Source organism: Talpa occidentalis, unplaced genomic scaffold (assembly GCF_014898055.3).
Source record: "Talpa occidentalis isolate TD23 unplaced genomic scaffold, MPIMG_talOcc4v2.1 talOcc4.3, whole genome shotgun sequence".
Lineage (NCBI taxonomy): Eukaryota > Metazoa > Chordata > Mammalia > Eulipotyphla > Talpidae > Talpa > Talpa occidentalis.
In genome coordinates, this window is record NW_023603184.1 from 43,080,255 (window position 1) to 43,101,073 (window position 20,819).

Consider the following 20,819-nt stretch of genomic DNA (forward strand, 5'->3'; position numbering starts at 1 on the left):
ATGGTCTCACTCATAGCAGGAATCTAGAAAACTTAAATAAGGGATCAGGAAAAAGAATAACTATAAGAAAGTGAAAATCAAAATCAACAAAAAACTATGAACCAGAGACACTTTTTGGGGGTGGGGGTGGGGCTGGGAGGATTGGGGTCAGAATGGGCATGTGCAGTTGTATGGGGGAATATAAAAATAAAATTTTATTATTTAATAAAAAAAATTAAAATAAAACAACTTTGAGATCAAAATATATATGTTGGGCCCCCCTGGTGGCGCAGCAGTTGAGTGCTGGGTTACGAAGCTGCCCACAGCCTCTGCAGCACCGATGCGATCCCCGGCTGCTCCCCGGCCACTGGAGGAGGGTCCCACATGGCGCGCAGACCTCTCCTGCCGCCCGCTGCTCCCCTCAGCAGTGTACTTCGGTCCCTCTGCCTGCTCTGCTCCCCGCTCTGGCTCTGGTGAATTCTCTCACCGTCCCGCGCTTCTGACTGTACCCAATGCTTGTATAAATAAATAAATAAATAAATAAATAAATAAATAAATAAATAAATAAAATCTTTAATATATATATATATATGTTGTCCTTGTTTTCACAAGTATTAAATTATACACAAAAAAGAAGTAAGCAAGGTCCCCAACAAACAGTATAGTGTATATTCTACTAAATATGTGCTGAATGAATATAGGTGGTAGACAGAAGTGTAATATTAAAAGAGGTGAGAGGGCTTGATTCTGAGAAGGAGGCAGGATGCTAAAGAAGGAAGGTTATAAGCTTTGGCATCAGACAAAAACAAATTGAAGTTATAGCTTTTCTCTTAACTACAGTGAACTTCAGGTTCCTCATCTGCAAGAAGGGTTGATAACAAAAATAATCACTTTGTGGACTTACTGAAAGGTTTGAAGAATGTAATTAAAGCCCTAGTATACTACGATGAATTATTTTAGTTACTGGTACACTTCCTCTTGCTTTCATTCATACCCAGGCTTAACAAGGCTACCCACCCAAAAGCAGCACTCAACTTCTGGATCTCCACATGAAGGGGAAAGACTGTTCTTTCTAAAAACAACAGCCTTGATTGAGTCCAAAACTTGCTTGGTTCGTGTGTGTGTGTGTGTGTGTGTGAGTGTGTAAATGCATCTCGTTCAGAGGGAGCTCTGTCAACATCAGGTCTCTGTCTGTATATATTTGTGCATACAGTTTGTAAAGTGCTTTTTGATTTTTTCCAGACAAAAGATAAACTCATTTAATTTAAAATCATCAGATGGATTGCATTAAATGGAGGGAGAAGCAAAAACGTACACAATATAGTCATTTGTTAAATTAAACACAATTATTTCTCCTGTTACTTAATTACAAACAGACATAAATACTCTGGATTCTGACATCTCACATCTTAAATTCTGGATCTGCATTTCAACATGTAACGAAGGGAGGGTTGTATTCCAATTTGTGCGTTAAGCAAACCCGAGAGTTACTATTGCATATTGGGACCATAATGACTTCACCTAAAACAAGACCTAAACTTTTAATTAACCTGCCAAGACAAATTACAACTCATAGCTCACAGGTAATGATCACAGACAGATGAGACTCAATGCTGGAGACTCTTGGGGAAGAAGGGATTAATAGCAACCTCAGAATCAGTCTGTTTTTGTATTAAAGAAGAAAAAGGTATTCATTAAACAATCACTGTAGCTTGAAGGAAGACAGACGAGTCAAAAAGGCAGTCAGAGAAGGTGGCAGGAGGAAAAGGATGGGAGAGAATATTAACCACCTCCATTAGGGAGTGCCAGGTGCTGGCTCGCTCTGATGGTCACCATGGGGACAGCAAAATACTATTCCTATTCATTCTCTGGAGAAAGAAAATGGGGCTGAGAGAGGTGACATGACTGACTACAGTCATCAAAGGACATGGGACAGGAGGGACGGGAAAGCAGTGCTCACAAGGCATCTGTTTTCAAAACTTCCTTAGCAGACCACCAGAATCGGGATGGCCTGGGCTCCGGGTCAGCCATCTGAGTCATCATTTCTTGGGAAAAGGCCCAGACATCTGAATTTTAGGATTCCTCTGTGCAACGTTTGAGACTGCTCATGAGATACTACACAAGGCCTCGAAATTCAAAAGTGGGCCTGCAAATACATGGTTGGTGTTACCAGGCGCTGCTTTGAAATATAGACTCAAGGGATCTGCCCAGACTAACTGAAGTAGAACTGCACTTTAACAAGATGCCAGGTGGCTCCTAAAACTCTGGGAAGCACCGTATAGATTATCTGCGCTAAGGACACCTCAGGGTTAAGGGAGGTAAAGAGAGGTTTCATCATTTAGGTGAGAAAAGGCGAACCAGAGGACACGCAAAGCCCTCTCCTTAATTATGACAAAACAGGTTAGCGAGCTCTGACAAGCCAAAAGTTGGCAAAGCTACCTAATTGTATCTACATCTTATTTCTCTAAGATGCCTATCCTAATTAAAAGTAGCTTTCTCTGGGGCTTGTATCAATATCCTTTCATGTTTATATTCAGTTATTAAAAATGAAGAATTCTGATTGTGCCAGATCTTCATTCTAAGGAAGCATGGAACTCTGGGACTTCATGAGCCACGCCCATGAGAAGGTGGGCTGGGAGACCATGAAGTTATAACGCAGGCACCACTAAGGACTCCACAACCATGTCCCTAAATTGAAGCCATTGTGTCTGAAAGAGAAAAGACATAGGCTCTGGAGTCTGGCAGACCCCACCGAGTGATGGCCTGGTTGATGGTGAGGACCAGAACTGGCTGCCCAGTGATGGGGTGGGGCTGCCCCACTGTCTTCCAGGTCACCAGTCACTACTGAGCTGCAGCTGCACATTCTAGCATCTTGAGAAACGCAGAGCTGGCAAGCTGGTGTGCAGGGACGGAACTGAGCATACTTCTATTCCACCTCAAGAGAAGGTGTTGGGAGAGAAATCTTTGGCAGCTGCCAAGACTGTGGCTGCTGATGTCCTGCCAATAGAAGCCTGCACAGAGGATGGCCACATGCTCATCCTTTGTCAACCTAGCAATGCTGTGCGGCAGGGAATGGCGGAGTTCGGAGAGGCAGAGGAGACTGTCCAATTCCCCGTGCAACAGGCACTTAGAAACTAGTAAATAAGGGCATCCTCCCCAAACAAGGACAGCATCAAATCACATTTGCTACATCAGAAGGCTGAGGGCCCCTGCCCCATTTTGTCAAGAGTGAACACTGAGGCCACATTTATGGCAGAGGTTTATAAATCATACTCTGTGTTTAATGGAAGGGACTCTGTACCTGGACCCTAAGGGCAAATTAGAGGAAATGGTCTGAAAATGGCTACTGGTGTTTAAAAGGAAGAACCGGAATCTTGCAAGAGTTTTAGGAACCATAGTCCGATTCAGCGGTCTTTCTTCAACTCTATTTTCAATGATAGAGAAAACTTCCAGGGAAGGACTGAGCTAGAGGATCTTGAGGTGAACTCGAAGCCACACAGAGCATTTCACTGAAGCAGAAACCCCCTTCCCAAGTGTTCTGGTTAGTGGAGTTTTGTTTTTCTGTTTATTTTCTTGTAGGGGATTTTATCTCCAGGCTGCATCACAGTGCTTCTAATATAAACTCTGAAAAAATGTGTTCTGACCTGAATCACTGAGACCACCAAGTCTTACAGCACACTGTGGCCATCTAAGCAGAGACAAATTACATGGAATGTGTGGGGAATAAAGAGACATTCTCTGGAACAGGAAGCCAGGGAGCCCAGACTCTCACAGTCCCTGCTCCAGAGGGACAGCCACATACTCAGTGAAATGTCCAGCTCTGTCTCCATCAGAGACCAGGATTTCTCCATTCTCAACAAAACCACAACTTCACATACATCGTTCACCCAGGTTTTGCATGGCTATGCCCACTCTCTTTAGCTTCTTTTCTTATCTCCCAAGGGTGTTCACTCCAAAAGCAAAAAATTAAATAGAAAAAAAAATCCCCACCCAAACCCACTAAATCACACATACACAAAAGCAAAAATCCAAGTAAGAAACCAGTGAGTTGAAGCAAGCGAAACTATAGAGACAAATATAGATGGAGAGAAGAGACAAGAAAAGAAATGTTTACTGCTCAATCCAGTTCTTGTCTCGTTGACAGCTCCACCCCTTGGTCTTTAAATGTAGCTGCTGGTTTCCACACCGTGCCAAACAGAGCACCAGAAGGGCAGTGGGCATCAGGCTCCGACGGCTTTCCGACCCCTCCTGCTATTGCCCCCACTCAGTTCCCTGCTTTTCACTCCCATGGCTTGTCCAGAATGCCCAGGTGGGATGCACTCTGAGGGGCATCCACAACCCTGGGCAAGACATATTCCTTTGTCAGTTCCAACCCTAGGATCTCCAATGGGCCGCCCAGGGCCTCCCACTCAAAGAGACAATATCCCACAGATCCCAGGGGCAAAGCTTCCTTACCAATGGCAGTGGTGAGAAAAGAAACCACTTCGGACTCCTTCCCGTCATTATAAAAGGCCAGGTGCCAGATTCCTGAATCCAAATACTGGATGAAGCCTGTCTCGTGGCTAGAAGGGGGAACGACCCCCCGAGACTGGCGCTGGGGTCCCTCCAGGCTCCGTGCCTCCTGGGTCAGCAGCCTCCTTCCATCCAGCAGCTCCACAAAGTCAAACTAAAGAAGAGAGTGGGCACAGTTAACAGGTGGGTTGGCCTCACCATGGCACCAGACTCCTTCTTTGGGCTTCCCCTGGGGAGAACACAAGGAAACACAGCCTGAGACCAGCCTAACAGGCAAAAGCCACAGGAAGGTTGATCAATCAACTCCAAATTCTCCCAGGTGCCACTTTTTCATCTTAAAAGTCAAATGATTCTCCTAAGAGTGCAGCAACATGATTGGTTTATTCTTTCAAATTGTTTTGTTTTAATTTTGGTCTATGGGTGGTGAGTCCTCTACTGGCTGGGTTAGTGCCAGGACAACTATGCTTTTCCAAAGGGAGGCACACAATCAAAAACCCAGCCACAATCAAAAAGTCCACACATGTGACAATGGGAATCCCCAAGGACTAGATTGGGATCTCAGCACTGGATGTGCCTTAAACGTGAGTCATGTGCAAATGAAAATCTGATATGTCTTCCTTCCTCTTTTCTGTGATCCTTGAGAAACACTCTAGATTCAGGGGATAGTTTGAGGGAAACTAAATTGGTTTAGCTCAAAATTCTATCAGTAATTACATGTTGTGTCAAATACAACTGCTGATTGATCTGTGCTAACTTAAGACTCAAGAGAAGTCAGTCACACGGTGTGAACAACAGCTAGGTGGTGAGTCCTACTGGTTTGCTAGCAAGCAATTTGAGTACTCATCTGTCCATCCATCCTTATATCTTAAAAAAAAAAATAGGTATTTATCTACCTTTTAACTAAAAATCTTAAATAACTACTGGGACTAGTAAGACTGATTCAGTCTGGAAATGTCTGATGGAGAGTTAGAATTTTTTTACTCCTATCCCAGAGCTTGAAGGAATTTACGGTTTGTTCTTTACCCACCAAGACTGGTAAAATGCCGATCATCTTGGATGAATTTTCAAGTGTTTCTGGTGTGCAAGTGTCTGAGTAAATGTGTTACCCTGAAGGAGAGAGGGAAGGCAAGAGACTAGGGAAGCAGTTACATTTCTTCTGAGCCAGGTCCGGCACAAGTTGCCTTTGTAAGTGTTATTCTTTCTTCTTCACAGCTCTGCAAAGTGGATGCTATTATCACTATTTGATAGATTTGGAAACTTGCTCTGAGAGGTAAATAACAGGCCCAAGGTGAGATGACTCTTACTTGAGGATTCAAACTCAGGTCTGACTTCAAAGTGCGTGTTTTTGCCTCCAGATCACATTTTGTGTGGAGACTAGATAATCGTGGAAAGGCTGTTGAGACAGCTCTTAGAATTCCTGCCATTCAAAAAGTCCCAGACTCATCTGACAGGTTGGGTCTGAATAAATGGAGGAATGATCTAGGGACCATAAGAAATGACTTGTGCATTGAAGAGTCCAGGATTAAGCATTAGGTTTCTTGACTTTGGGTTAAGATTTTCAGTGGGAACCTCGAGAGGTGAGCGGGGTGTGTGGTTTCTGGTTACCTGTGTATGAGAAGGAGGAAGGCCTTTTCTGCCATAAATGCCAACTAGAGCCGCTTTTCCCAGAGACACATTGAATTTCAGATGCACTGGGTGGTCTATGAACACCTGAGATCTCCAGAAAGTGCCAGGAGGAATCTTCTGGGAAGCTCGCCTCCCCACGTCGATTTCTCCAGAGTCTATAAAACTGTCCTCAGGAAAGAAACTACTGGGCTTTCCTACCAAGACACAGGGGAGGGAAGACAAAAACATCATGGTTAGTGACATGTGCAATGAGGCATCAGGGCATCCAAATGAGCCAGGACTCTCCTTTGCCTGGAGCCTCTTTCTACAGGGTTCTACTGCCAGCCCCCTCCCTCCTCTTTTCCCTCCCTGAATGGGGGAGTAAGAATGTTCAGAACTCTTTTTCCAGTGATGCTCAAATTGTTCTGCTAAAAATATGCATTCTTCCAAAGCAGTATGGGTCCTCCCCAAGGGCCATCTGTTTACTGCATAATCCACAGCTTGTTAAGATATATTTTGATCCTAAAAATAATCATTTGTGGTCACATGAGAATAACGTGTGTGTATGTGTGTGTGTGTGTGTGTGTGTGTGTGTGTGTGTCTGCAAACTGAAACAGAAAGGATAGAGGGAATGAGTTGTTATTAAATTTCCAACTCAGAATGGTTTCCCCAGCAGTGGAAGCACAAGCTGAGTAGAGTAAGATATTTTACAAGTTCACTAGCTCATGTGTAAATTGGAAGCGAAATTCTGAGGCTAAGATTTGTGGATGGATGGGCACTAGTATTGGGAGCAGGGCTAGGGTAGGGAAAGATGAGGAAGAGGATGCTTCTTTGTCTTTGGATGGGAGTCTTTGAACATCGCTTTTAAACCAATGTGGGTAAAGTCAAGGGAATTTCATACATTCAGGCATAAAGCCTATGATGTATTTGGCAATTCACCTCGGCCCCCAAAACCTTCAGACTGGGTAATGGGGGAGGGTCAGGAGAAAGTTCCCTTGCCCATTTCTGTCACTAATCAGGAGAGTGACAGCTTTCTGGGGGTGCCCTGAGTGCCAGGAAGGAAGGCTGCTTATCAAACTTCCTCTATTTAGTAATTAAGCACACTCACATGTGAAAAATATAAGCCATAACTTCCTGCCAGACATTAGCCTTCTGAAGAACTGGGAGGGGGCAGGAGCCTATAGCCTATAGCCTATAGCGAGGGTAGAAGACCACCCTTAGGATGCTGACAAGCCAAAATCAAGTCAACAGACTACATCTTATTTGTCATTAGAGAGACCCCCTGGCTATCCTGGTTCCACGGTTTGTTGTGTTGTTAGAGATGCTCGAAGACACACTTTAGAGAACAAGAATCCATCTGGAAAGAAAACACATTTGTGGGAACTTTTTATACAAAGCATTTGGGGAATAAGAAATTAAAATGTCTTTTTTTCCCCTAGCTTTGTAAGATTCCTTACAAAGCACATTTGATGCTGAAACGGAGCTTTGGCAGGGCATTGTTGTAGTCATAAAATATTTTACTGTTTTAAATAATAAAATTCAATTTAAATGTTAAACTTCTCCATATGTTATCATTCCCTTATAAACTCCTAGGCAGAAACATCAGGTTTTTAGCTTCAAACCATTAAATGTTATTTTAATTAAAAATATGCCAACACAAAAAGTTACAATGCACGCTCTCAATAAAAGCGCCACTAGTACCGTCGTCAGCATGGGAAAAGGCTTGTATTTAATTCCTTTATGGAAGGAATGTGCCTCAGACTTTTACCTTGAAAATACACACACACACACACACCAGAGAGAGAGAGAGAGAGAGAGAGAGAGAGAGAGAGAGAGAGAGAGAGAGATGACCACACTGTGGTCCAAGTTCACAGACAGAAGCCAGCTTCACAAAGCATTAAGATGGGATAGAATTACTTTTACATCTTTCCTTATCTGATTTTTGGGTTTCCAACACCACAATTCTTTTTATATTTCAGGTAGACAATGTAACACCCTTCAGTCTAAAAAGCTGCTAGAGAACAGAACTATGAGGAAGCATGGAACAAAAGCAAGGGGAGTGCTGAGCATTTTACTAGGAGAAACTGCATAAAAATAAGCCCAGGACTGAGTTCCTTTGTGAGTAGGTGAGAGTCAGAGCTGAAGGGATTTGAGAATTGTCTGAATTCAAATAATTCCTATGTCTGGGAATATATAAGGACACTCCTCCCCCAACCCACTCCCATTTTGGCATGCTGGTGGAGAACCCTGCAAGGTTTATTTTTCTCTCTGGTTAGCAAGTTTTTAGGAAGCAGTTCAGCAATTGTATCAGCTAAATTCTGTAGCCTTACAGGTCAGAGGTCAAGACCAGAGACTCTCCTGAGACCTGCAGGCCCCCGACACATGGATAAGTTGGCTCGTACCCCAGAGCAGTGGCAAAAGGGGAACAGTCTTTCTGAGCACTGTGTTTCACCTAAGCAGCCAAAATGAGAGCAAAAAATGCTGTAGTGTGTATATGATGAAATAACAGTAGTGAATTCTGGTCTATGGCATGCACCCCACCAGGATCTTGACTTTCTTGGCTGAGTCAGTGAGGGCCACTCTGCAGCTGTGGTTCAAAAGTGACCTTTGTACTAGAAGTCATCCTGTACAGATCCTTAAGGAAGGGATGACAGCCCAGTTTAAAAGCGGTGTTTAAGAGGGTAAAGAAAATCCCCATCTGAAATCAACCTTTTCAATTTCCCCTCCCTGGTCCCCAGAGGCTCCCACACTGGGCTTACCATAGGGTTGAGATGGTGGTTTTGGAGGGGTAAGAACATCTAGTATGTCTGCCTGATGGGAAAGAGCATGAGGTTGACTGGGCTGAGGATTGTCAAAGTACAACCACCCCGCCACTTCCTGCCTTTTACATACCATATAGCCTTCCTCTCTCGAAATCCTCTAATCTAAAATTCTTTGTTCTTATTTCTGAGCACCAAATTGTGAGTATTAGGGTAAAAGATAGCCTACTATATAGCAAAACCCACTAGTGGTGGAGCAATCAGAGAGGGGGGAGGGCAGAGGCAGTTGGAGAAATGATAGGCCTGTGTATAAAATTCCTTTTATCCCCACCTAAATTCTGAAAAAAGGATATTATTAGCAGTAATAGTAATAAAGGCAGCGGTAGGAGTATTACTAGTTGTACAGTTCCTGTTTATTAAGCTCCAACTGTAAGCATGGGCACCTTCACATATATTGATTCACTTAAGTCTCACACTATTAAAATGTATACACTGAGATTCAGAATGTGTAAGAAACCATGGACCAATTGGGGTCCTTCTTTATTTATTAAAATACAGCTTCTTAGGGCATTAAATCAATGTATGATTAAGTAAGAGTCTACATTCTCAATGGTGGCAGGTGCTTTCATTGACCCTTCTTTAAAGTAAGAGTCAAATTTAATCCACAGTCCTAGCAGGGTAAACATCAAGCCTAGAGCAGGTAGACCCAAGGTCAACTGAAGAACTTCCTGGCATTCTGGGTCATAAGAAGTTGACAATACTTATAAAATAGGAACCTACAAATAGGCCCCAAAGTTAAAGGGCAACAGTCAACACTTGCAGACATTCATAAGAATGATACTATATAATCATGGGGGCTCCCAGAGGCATTACAAACAGTACCAGGAACTTAACACAGAATTAGAAACCCCCAAAAGATTTCATGGGGAAGAGCCTACTAGTATCAGACCTTTTCTTCTTAAAGAATACTGACTGATTCAGGCTTCCTATAGAAATGCAGTGTAAACACACAATTGTGTCTATAAAAGAAATTTCTCAATAAATTCCCCAAATGATTGGATAGCTCGGTCAAATAAAGATTTGGAAGAACTGAAATACCATGTACTTTCCAATAACAGTCTTCACTTTCTTGAACTAAGATCTATCTACATAGGTTCTAAATTCCTAATCAACTAACATTCTTACCCTCCCTCTGCCTTTTTCATTCTTTTCAATGCAATAACTTGCACAAAGAATTCTTTAGTTTCCTTAGCAACTGTTTGAAATTTATTTGGTTATCAAAATAAGCTGTCCCATTTTGGAGAACCTAGCTGAGCCTGTGTGCAGCAATTTGCATGGTTCAAACTGATGGGCAATTTTGATTTCATTGCAGAAAGAAGAAAATGCTATCCCTAGCCCACCAATTCAACCATCAGAAATGCATGTTTATTCAGTGCTTTTCCCCCCTTCTCCATTAATGCATAACATAAGTTCTTGTGGCTTTGCTTCTAAAAGCTGCTGCATTTGGTTTCTGTCCTATGGTTACAGTCACTTTGAAAATATAGTATAAATTGCAGTTTGATGTTCTTCTTAAAGCCATGATAACAATGACAATACTGGGTTCATCATATGTTTCATTTATATAATTAAAAATATATATATATATATATACCTTTAAAGATGTTTAAAAAATACTCCAAACCTTTCAGAATCTTTGAGGGGGAAAAGTCAGTTAGTCTGTATTTCTAAAATTTTAATAACTGACATGGAATGGCTTGAGACATGAACAGACAAGAATAAAGGAATTAACATTTGTTGAATGCCTCTTCACCACTAGTTTTTAAAAAGATAGGTGCTTTCATACTCGTTCTATAGTTGCAGAAAGTAAGGCCAGAGAAGATGTAGTGATTGAGATGAGTTAACAGAGCCAATAAAAGGCAGGGACAGGAGTCAGGTCCTGTGCTGTGGTTTCAAGGCCCAATTTCTTCTTTCATCATACCCTATCGCTTCTTCCATCACTATGGAACAGGGATTCTAATCTTAATTCTAGAATCAGTTCTCTTCCATGATACTCTCAGAAGGGACAGGAAGTATGCACACATATCAGGGTTAAAGACCCTTGAGATATCTAAGGAACTAGATTTTTTACATCACAATTAAAAACATAAACTGAGTAGACACTGGTTTGACCAGGGCAAAATAAATTAAGAACCATGTGGTCTCACATAAACTATGGGAGCTTTGTCCTCTTTTTTTTTGTCCAGATTGATGTATTTTTTGTCACAGTAATTGCTTTTGATGTTGACCATTTTCCAGCCCTGCATTGCATTTTAGGGGGCTGTAAACAGGATTTCCATTTGCATTAGTAATGACAGATAATCCCTTTAAGCAAAAATACTCCAATTAAAGTAAACCAATAAGCTGGTGCAATTTTATTTTGTCTCTTATCTGCACCTCCTGCTCCTTGGGAAAAAACAAAACAAAACCTAAACAACCCGCAAACTAATTTCATTAGGTTAGGAGATTTTAGATACATCCAACTCCTGTTTAAAGAATGCTTGATAGGGATCATGGAGGGGAGAAAATACATTCGCTAAATGAGATCCTTTACCAATGTCTTGAGGGTAAAAGTAATCTTAAATCTATATTTGTACATGCTGAACTAAAGATGGTCTTTCTTTATGGTATTCACCTCTGATTCTTGACACTATAAACTAACATGTAAATCAGAAGTGAACGGGCAGGACCATGGACAGGGCCAATCTCGCAAGCATTCTGAAGAGGTATCTGGTTAGTTACATGATGACTCCGTTGCTAATTTCTCTGTAAAATGTATGAATTTGAATGGGTCGTAGAGATCATTTGGCTCAATAGCCTCATTTAAAGAGGATGAAAATGAAGCCCAGAAAGTCTGTTCAAAGTATTTGCTTAAGGTCACATCAAAGGTAATAAGTGGCATCAGCTGGACTTAAACTGAGGATTTGAACTTGAATCTTGATGACTAACTCATGGCCCCATCCATGTTCCCTCATCCTATTATTCAATATTTTAAGTCTTAAAAGCTTTGTAAAGGAGAAGACTTGCTTTGCTTCTCAGCACAGTTGGCAGGGGTTCTGATTTAGCACTATGGAAATACCCTTAGTTCTCACTGCCTTAAAGGTGATTATAGGTCAAGAGTTGTCTTTGACCTTAATAATCATTCAGAGGTCATGACTAGATACTCCAACCAAGCAAATACTTCTCTGATAACCAAACTGGTACCTGGAAGGCAAATCCTTGAAAGGACAGATAAGCTCAGAATCTATGACCCCAATGTTAACTGAGATGAGAGAAAAGAAGATGTAGGTAGTGAAGGTTGCACACTGAAGTAAGAGCAGAAAAATAAGGCAGGTCACAGCAGATGCTGGGGAAGAAATGACAACCAGATTGGTCTATTAGCTTGGCATCTTACCTGGTGTGAATTTTTGTGAGTCTTGCTACTCTTTACTGACAGTGTAGTAATTTTTGTCATGGCATATTGGAAAGACCCTTAAGAAATTCAGAATTTGGCTTATGGATGTCCCATTCAACAACTGTCAAACTCTGAATGTCATCATTTCTTCCATCATTGGTAGAGAAATACCTGTGTCTCACTGTACTTATACAGTGGGAGAGAGTGAGGAGAGAGTGAAGTAGGACAACTTATGGAGACAACAAAAGCACTGCAGTCACATAGACCTGGGCTCAGATCCCACACTCCATTATTTACTGGCTGTGTGACTCTGGCCAAACCACTTAATTAATGTGATTCTTAGTGTTTGCATCCAAAGGGGTATATACAGTTACTCTTACCTCATAGGATATCTGTGAGGATTAAATATAAGAGGCTCTTGACAAAAAAGCTTTGAAATAAACACAGTATGCAAACACTGATGATGATTATTATTGTAGATGAAGAAACTCAGGCTGAGGAAAACTAAGTGACTTGGCTCAAGGTCATATAATTAGTAAACGCTAGAATACCTGAACTGGTGATTCCATTAAACAACAAGGGTTCAAGGACATTTCAATTACAACATATCACCTACACACAGGCCACACCCCGCTCCAGGAGGTGCCCATTCATCCCATAAGATTTCCTCAGAAACACAGGTCTTGACCCCACACAATCAGAGACAGCCACCCCAGCAGTGTGAAAGCCCACCATGCTTCCCTCGAGGCATGAGATGTGACACCGCTGCACATGAGCCCTGCCCAAGCCCCGCCATGAGCTCACAGTGAAAGGAACTGCGATGCAGACACAGGTGGACTGGCAGCCGGCGTGAAGTACAGAAGGATGGAGGAAGCGCCGAGCATGAGCTGTGAGTCAGGCACATGGCACGCAGAATGGAGGTCTCCTTGGTTCAAAGGCAGACACAGAGGACTCACGACACGCACAACACAGCAACCCTACCTTCTGTGGCTCCTTTGCCTTTCCTGTCAGGGATCTCTAACCCAGTGCCCCCTGAGGGATACAGGGAGACGTCCGTTGGCACAGGCCAACTGCTGGCTGTGTCCTCCGTGATCTCATACATCTGCCCCTCCATCGGCTGCAGGTGCCAGTTTAGGCCAAACAGGTGCATGGCTGTGGTGAGCAATGAGAAAAGTCATCTTTTTCTGCTGGAGGTGGACATGGAACTCCCAAGCCATAAGGGGAGGGAAGGCAGGATGGGGAATAGTGCAGTTCAACAAATAGCCCCTGTAGAGACCTCTTGGGGTGCCGAGCAGGGGACCTGGGCACCGGGATGATCAAGGCTCAGCTCCCACCCTGGAGGGCTCACAGGCTGGTGGAGTGAGCAAAGGGGCAGGGGGTGGGTGTCAGGAGTCTTATTGATTCGCTTCAAAAGAGAAATAACAATCTGGGGAGACAACTGCAATTTGTGTCATAAAGGGTTCATTTCTTTAATATAAAAATGTCTCTTACAAACAATAAGCAAAGTCCAACAACTCAGTAGGAAAACAGGCATAGAATATGAATAGACAGTTTACAGAATAAGAAATACAATTGGCTCTTAATCGTATGAAAAGATTTGACATCACTCATAGTAGTACTATTTTTCACATATGATTTGGCAAGGAAATAAAGGTTGAAAATATACAGTATTGGCAGAGAACGGGCCATAAGCACTCTCATACTTTGCTGTTATAAGCATAAGCTCGCACAAACTCTATGAAGCGCAAGTTGACAAAAGCAATCATATTTAAAATGCACATATACTTTTCCCTGGAAGTTAGAGCTTCCAATTGTAGAAGCTTCTCCCCCTGATATACTCCCACATGTACATCCAAATGGTGTCCATACAAGGTTATTCACTGCAGCATTGTTTAGAATTATAAAATATTGGGAATGAGACCGTCACCAAGGGGTTAGGAAAATTATTTCCATACAACAAAGTATTATCAACCATAAAAAAGAGAGGAAGCTCTTTGTGTATTTCTCTGGAAGGAAAATTATAAACTTCAGAACAGTGTATTTGATATACTACCTTGATATATGTGTAGAATATTTCTGACAGGATATGAAAAGTCCTCGGTAATAGTGGCTGTGTTCAGCCACGCAGTGAGATGTTAAGTACCAAGGACGTTTCAGTCTATTGTACATTTTGATTTTGTATCATGCACATGTATTTCTACTGTAAAATTCTTTTCCAAGGTAGCAACTGCTAAATATATTCTTGTGCAACAATCTAGAAAAGACTAAAAGAAAAAGGATGAACACTATCCCTTGAGATACAATGCTTAAGAAGGCTAGGAAGCCTGTTTTCAAAAAGGCTTGTGATCTAGTACAAACTGTTGGCTAAAGTCCCATTTTGGGATTCAAGTCTGGAGCACTGTCAAAGGTCCAGACTCACCTCTTCTGCGACTCCTACCCTAATTCCCCAATTACAGAATTAAGCCCCCCAGGCCCTGGACTCCACAGCACCCTGTATGTAGCCATCACCCTGTTTCAACTGACGAATGTTTCTAGGACCTACAGCTGACTCCAGAGAGCCAGAAAGAAATGGCAGCCCTTATTCCAAGGTTCTCACAGTCACAGAAGGCACAGAGACAAGTAACAAAACCTAGCCGGGACTAGGAGGCCAGAGCAGGTGACTGACCCACTAGGACGGGGAGAGGAACGCACAGCAGTGCCTGTTACATCTAATCCTCAAGGCAACCCCACCAGAGCCAATTTACAGATGTGCATATTAAGTCTCAGAAGGTTCATTAAAATGATGATAATGATAAAACCATGATTTATTGGAGTGCGTACCACAGGCCAGGCATTGTGCTAAAGCGGTAAATGCAATATTTCCTTTAATTCTCACAATAATCCTAAGGGGTATTAATTTTTTTAAAAAAAATACAAAGATACCGAAGAGATCAATCAACATTTGGAAAGGTTAAACAGTTGACAAGGGGCAAAGTCTAGCACAGAATCCAAACTGTTTCAATCCTGAAGTCATACCCCATCCATCTTTCCAATCCAGAAATCACACACCATCAGCTCGGCCCCCCTCACCATGCTGCCTCTCACTAGCTTATCTGGCTAGGTGGGTGGGCATTAGAAAGACATCCCCTTTCACACATCAAACAGCCTCCAAGGCTTTTACCTGTTTTTTTAAGGTAGCAGCATAGATCCTGAGGCAGATAGAAGGTTGTCTTAACTAACCCCACTTTGGGAAAGGGGTTCCTGATGGCAGTCTTTAGACTGCTTTCGGCAGCCACTGCAGCACGAGTTCTATCCCCACCAGGGAGCTAACCTACATGGCTCAGCAGACCTCCCCTGTCTTGCCTGCTGCGTCCCTCAGCAGTGTATTTCAGTAGATCCGTCTATTCTGTTCCCCAGTTTGTCTCTGGTGAATCCTCTCAACCCCCTGCACCTCTGGCCTACACCTCAGTTCTTGTATGTATAAATAAAATAAATCTTTAAAAAAAAAAGACACAGAAAAACTGCGTAGAGGAGACTGGAGAATACACAGCTTTCTGACCTCTTGTCCAAACACAAACCACCAAGGGAATACACCCAAGTTTGACTGAACCAGGGGTGCATTCTGCCCTGTTGCTTTCCTTTGCTTCGCGTGGTGCAGGGGAAAATATGCTGAACCAAAGGTAAGGAAACTTGTTTGGTGTCCTAACTACCACTTCCTAGAACATAATTTTCATCTGAGAAAAGAGCATAAAATTTTTTCAAGGGATTGATTCATGCAAGATAATATACATGGCAACGTGCTTTGTAATCTACACACTTGCAATTACGATATTTTATAATCATTATATTTGTACTGTCAATAACAATGATATAACAGAAGCTCACATTTATGGGGCACCCTTTCAGGCCCTGGGCACTCCCCGAGTGGGCGACACTGCTCTCAACTAGCTCTGCATAGCTGGCAATAATAATCAAAGTTAACTTGCCTGGAAGAAGTGACTACGCTGCTATCTCCCAGGCTGAATTAGCTCACCTTTCTGCTTACTTTCTTACTGTTTTGATCTATCTATTGGCATCTCGGAAGGTAATGGAGAAATTGTTTCAACTACGGACAACTCAGATAAATGCAGTTAAATGAGCGGCGCTTCTTCCCCCATTAGAATCAATTATCCCATCTAACTGTGCAAGAGCGCTGTCTTGTTAAAAGGTCATGAGAATTAACTAATCTCAGAATGAATAGAACTCTCACAGCTTTGTGAAGAGAAACATTTTTATTGTCAAAACTTTCCCTTATTTTTAATAAGATGCAAAAAAGCAAGTCCTCGCTTTAAAAACATATGCAGAGGGGGGAGAAAGCCAGGGGGGACAGTGACAGATGAAAATGGCCACAAGATCTGGCGTCCCGTGAGTTAATCAGGGCAGGACAGCCCACAGCTGGTGTGGGGGGGGCACAGTCCATGACAGCTGAGAGGTATACGTTGGTACCCCTTCCTCTAAGGTTTGCCCAACAACCACGGAGGCTCCCACACAATCACGAGCTGGCCGGGGGGCTCTCTGACCTGTGGAAGAAGTGTTCCTGAAAAGAACCTGGGTAACAGGAGTTACCAGGTTCTGGATTCAACTTCAAGTGAATGGCTGCTCTCATAAGACTCCGTCATCCAGAAATGATTCTGGAGGCCGGTGCTTAAGGGAAGTGAGCACAGGCATGGAGATCGGCTGAAACAGAGCTTAGCAGCTGGAGGGGAAGATGTAGAGGTATAGGGAGGGGGATGTGGAGTCAGTGATGGGAGGTTTAACCAGTCATGTGGTTCAAGTTGTCTTAAAGCCAAAACAAAAGGGACCTTAACTGCAATCCAGGGTCACAAATATCAATCATGCTAGGGACCCTCAAATCTTCACTGTAGTTTGGTGGATGGTGACTTTCATAGGGGGAGGGGAAGAGAAAAGCGAAGAACTAGATTGCTCTGCTTTCCCTTTCCCAAAGGACACAACACACACTCAGCCGGAGACTGCCCAAGGAGTATGGGACTTCAAGCAACTGCTCTTCTTTATCCTTGAAAATAATCCAACTCAAATAGCAGCAAAAAACTTGATTATCATTTGAATACATATTACATATTGAACACTTTATTTATATTCAATTTAATCCTCACATAGAGGTAGGTTGCAAAAACATTCCTGTATAGAGTGGAATACATTGATACACAATTTACTCAGGGAGGTAAAGTAAATTACCTAACACCATAAGAACAATTTTCAAACTCAGGAGCCTATGTACCCAAGCCAAGCTCCTTTTTTTTACATGTTTTACTTTATTTATTTTTTTAAGATTTATTTATTTTATTTATACAAGCACTGGGTACAGTCAGAAGCGCAGGAGGGTGAGAGAATTCACCAGAGCCAGAGCAGGGAGCAGAATAGGCAGAAGGACCGAGGTACACTGCTGAGGGGAGCAGCGGGCGGCAGGAGGGGTCTGCGCGCCATGTGGGACCCTCACCCGGTGGCCGGGGATCGAACCGGCGCTGCAGAGGCTGCGGGCAGCTCTGCAACCCAGCACTCAATTGCTGTGCCACCGGGGAGGCCCACATGTTTTACTTTAAATAGAAGAATTACAGGTAACAGAAAGCCACCAGCAGAAAAAAAGAGTTGAAATGGATGTTTGGGGGAGGGGAATAATAAATATTATTATATGATAATATAATAACAGTGATAATAAATATTTCTTAACATACAACACCCTGTAAAGCAGTGGACAGCTGTGCATGCAGGCTATCCAAATGATCTGGAAGTCACGGCCATGCAACCCTAAAAAGCTAAGAACTGGTTCTTTCTAATCTGCTTTAAGAAGGGACCAGACCACCAAAACAATACAAATTATAATCATCCTATTCCCTCTTTCCTGAGGAATTAATGGTAACCACCCACCACCAAAGTACATCACAGTATTATCTAAATTACACCATGTGGGGTGTATTTGCAACTGTTAGTGCAAAACTCTCTGCAAGCGCTCTGAAAGTGACCTAAATAAGACTCAATACCACTTTTCCCTTTCTTTTTTTTTTTTTTTTTTTTTAAATATTAAATTTTATTTTTATATTCCCCATACAATTGCAAACGCCCCATTCTGACCCAATCCTTCCCCTCCCGCCCCCCCACCCCCAAAAAGTGTCTCTGGTTCATAGTTTTTTTGTTGATTTTGATTTTCACTTTCTTATATTCATTTTCCTGGTCCCTTATTTAAGTTTTCTAGATTCCTGCTATGAGTGAGACCATCCGGTATTTTTCTTTTTCTTTTTGGCTTATTTCGCTGAGCATGATCCCTTCCAGCGCCATCCATGTTGCTGCAAATTGCATGTGTTTATCTTTTTTGAATGCTGAGTAATATTCCATGGTATATATGTACCACATCTTCTTGATCCAGTCATCTATTTTTGGGCATTTGGGTTGTTTCCAAAGCTTAGCTATTGTAAACAGTGCTGCTATAAACATAGGAGTGCAGGTGCTCTTTGGATTGATGTTTCTGTGTCCTTTGGTAAATACCTAGGAGTGGAATTGCTGGATCATATGGAAGCTCTATGTTTAGTAGGTCCAGAAATCTCCACACAGCTCTCCATAGTGGTTGGACCAGTTTGCACTCCCACCACAGTGCACAAGAGTTCCTTTTTCTCCACATCCTCGCCAACATTTGTTGTTGCTAGTTTTTTTAATATGTGCCATTCTCACTGGTGTGAGATGGTATCTCATGGTAGTTTTGATTTGCATTCCCTGATTACAAGTGATGTTGAACATTTTTTCATATGTCTGTTGGCCATTTTCATTTCCTCTTCAGAGAAGTTTCTTTTAGCTCTTCTGCCCATTTTTTGACTGGATTATTTCTTTGTTGTTGCTGAGTCTCATCAGCTCTTTGCAGATTTTTGTGATCAGTCCTTTATCATTAGTGTTGGGTGCAAAAATGTTCTCCCAGTTGGTGGGGTTTCTCTTTGTTTTTGTTATTGTCTCTTTTGCTGTGCAGAAGCTCTTTAATTGATGTAGTCCCAGCTGTTTATCTTTCTCTTCACTATCACTGCTTTGGGTGATGTGTCTGTAAAGATGTCTTTGATGTGCAAATCCCGTAGTGTTTCGCCTATATTTCCTTCTATGTATTTTATGGTTTCAGGTCTTATGTCTAGTTCTTTAATCCATTTTGAGTTGATTTTTGTGTATGGTGTGAGGTAGTGGTCAAGCTTCATTCTTTTGCATGTAGCGACCCAGTTTTCCCAGCACCATTTATTGAACAAACTTTCTTTGCTCCAATGCATAGTCTTTGCTCCTTTGTCAAAGATTAGTTGACCATAAATCTGTGGGTTTATTTCTGGATTTTCTATTCGATTCCATTGGTCTGTATGTCTGTTCTTGTTCCAATACCATGCAGTTTTGATGATTATGGCTTTGTAGTATAGTTTGAAGTCTGGGAGTGTGATGCCTCCATTTCCTTCTTTTTTTTTCAGGAGAGCTTTGGCTATTCGGGGTTTTTGGTGATTCCATATGAATTTCATCAATAATTGTTCTATTTCTTTGAAGAATGCCATTGAGATTTTGATTGGAATAGCATTGAATCTGTATATTGCTTTTGGTAGGATGGCCATTTTAATAATGTTTATTCTTCCAATCCATGAGCAGGGATGTCTTTCCATTCTTTGTGTCTTCTTCTATTTCTTTTAACAGTGTTTTATAGTTTTCTTTGTATAGGTCCTTTACCTCTTTTGTTAGATTTATTCCAAATATTTGATTTTTTTTGTTTCGATAATAAAAGGGGTGGTTTTTTTGATTTCTTCTTCTTCAGATTTATTGTTTGTGTATAGGAAGGCTACTGACTTTTGCGTGTTGATTTTGTATCCTGCCACTTTACTGAATTGATTGATGAGTTGAATTAGTTTTTCTGTGGAGATTTTGGGTTCTCTATGTATATTATCATATCATCCGCCAAATAGTGATAGTTTGACTTCTTCTTTTCCTATTTGGATTCCTTGGATGTCTTTCTCTTGTCTTATTGCTCTGGCTAGGACTTCCAGTATATATTGAAAAGCAGTGGTGAGAGTGGACATCCTTGTCTTGTTCCAGATCTTAATGGAATTGCTTTCAGCTTTTCACCATTGAGAATGATACTGGCTGTTGGCTTGTCATAGATGGCCTTTATGATGTTGAGGTATATTCCTTGTATCCCAAGAATTTCAAGGGCTTTTATCATGAATGGGTGTTGCACTTTGTCGAAAGCTTTCTCAGCATCTATTGATATTATCATATGGTTTTTATATTTCTTTTTGTTGATGTGTTGGATAACGTTGATTGATTTTCGGATGTTAAACCATCCTTGTGCCCCTGGAATGAATCCAACTTGGTCGTGGTGAATTATCTTATGGATACATTGTTGGATTCTGATAGCTAAAATTTTATTGAGGATTTTTGCATCAGTGTTCATTAGGGAGATTGGCCTATAGTTTTCCTTTTTTTGTGTTGTCCCTTATTCGGTTTTGGTATTAGTGTAATATTGGCTTCATAGAATGTGTTTGGTATTG

The 20,819-nt window shown here is 41.9% G+C and overlaps 1 protein-coding gene across 1 annotated transcript in view; it reads right to left on the bottom strand.

Annotated features, from left to right (window-relative positions):
* TENM4 (teneurin transmembrane protein 4) overlaps positions 1 to 20,819 on the bottom strand; it is a 451,821-nt gene that overhangs the window by 202,287 nt on the left and 228,715 nt on the right. The window contains 3 exon segments of the mRNA XM_037523044.2: positions 4,435 to 4,645; positions 6,097 to 6,311; positions 13,267 to 13,437. Of these exon segments, the coding sequence (XP_037378941.1) occupies positions 4,435 to 4,645; positions 6,097 to 6,311; positions 13,267 to 13,437 (597 nt within the window).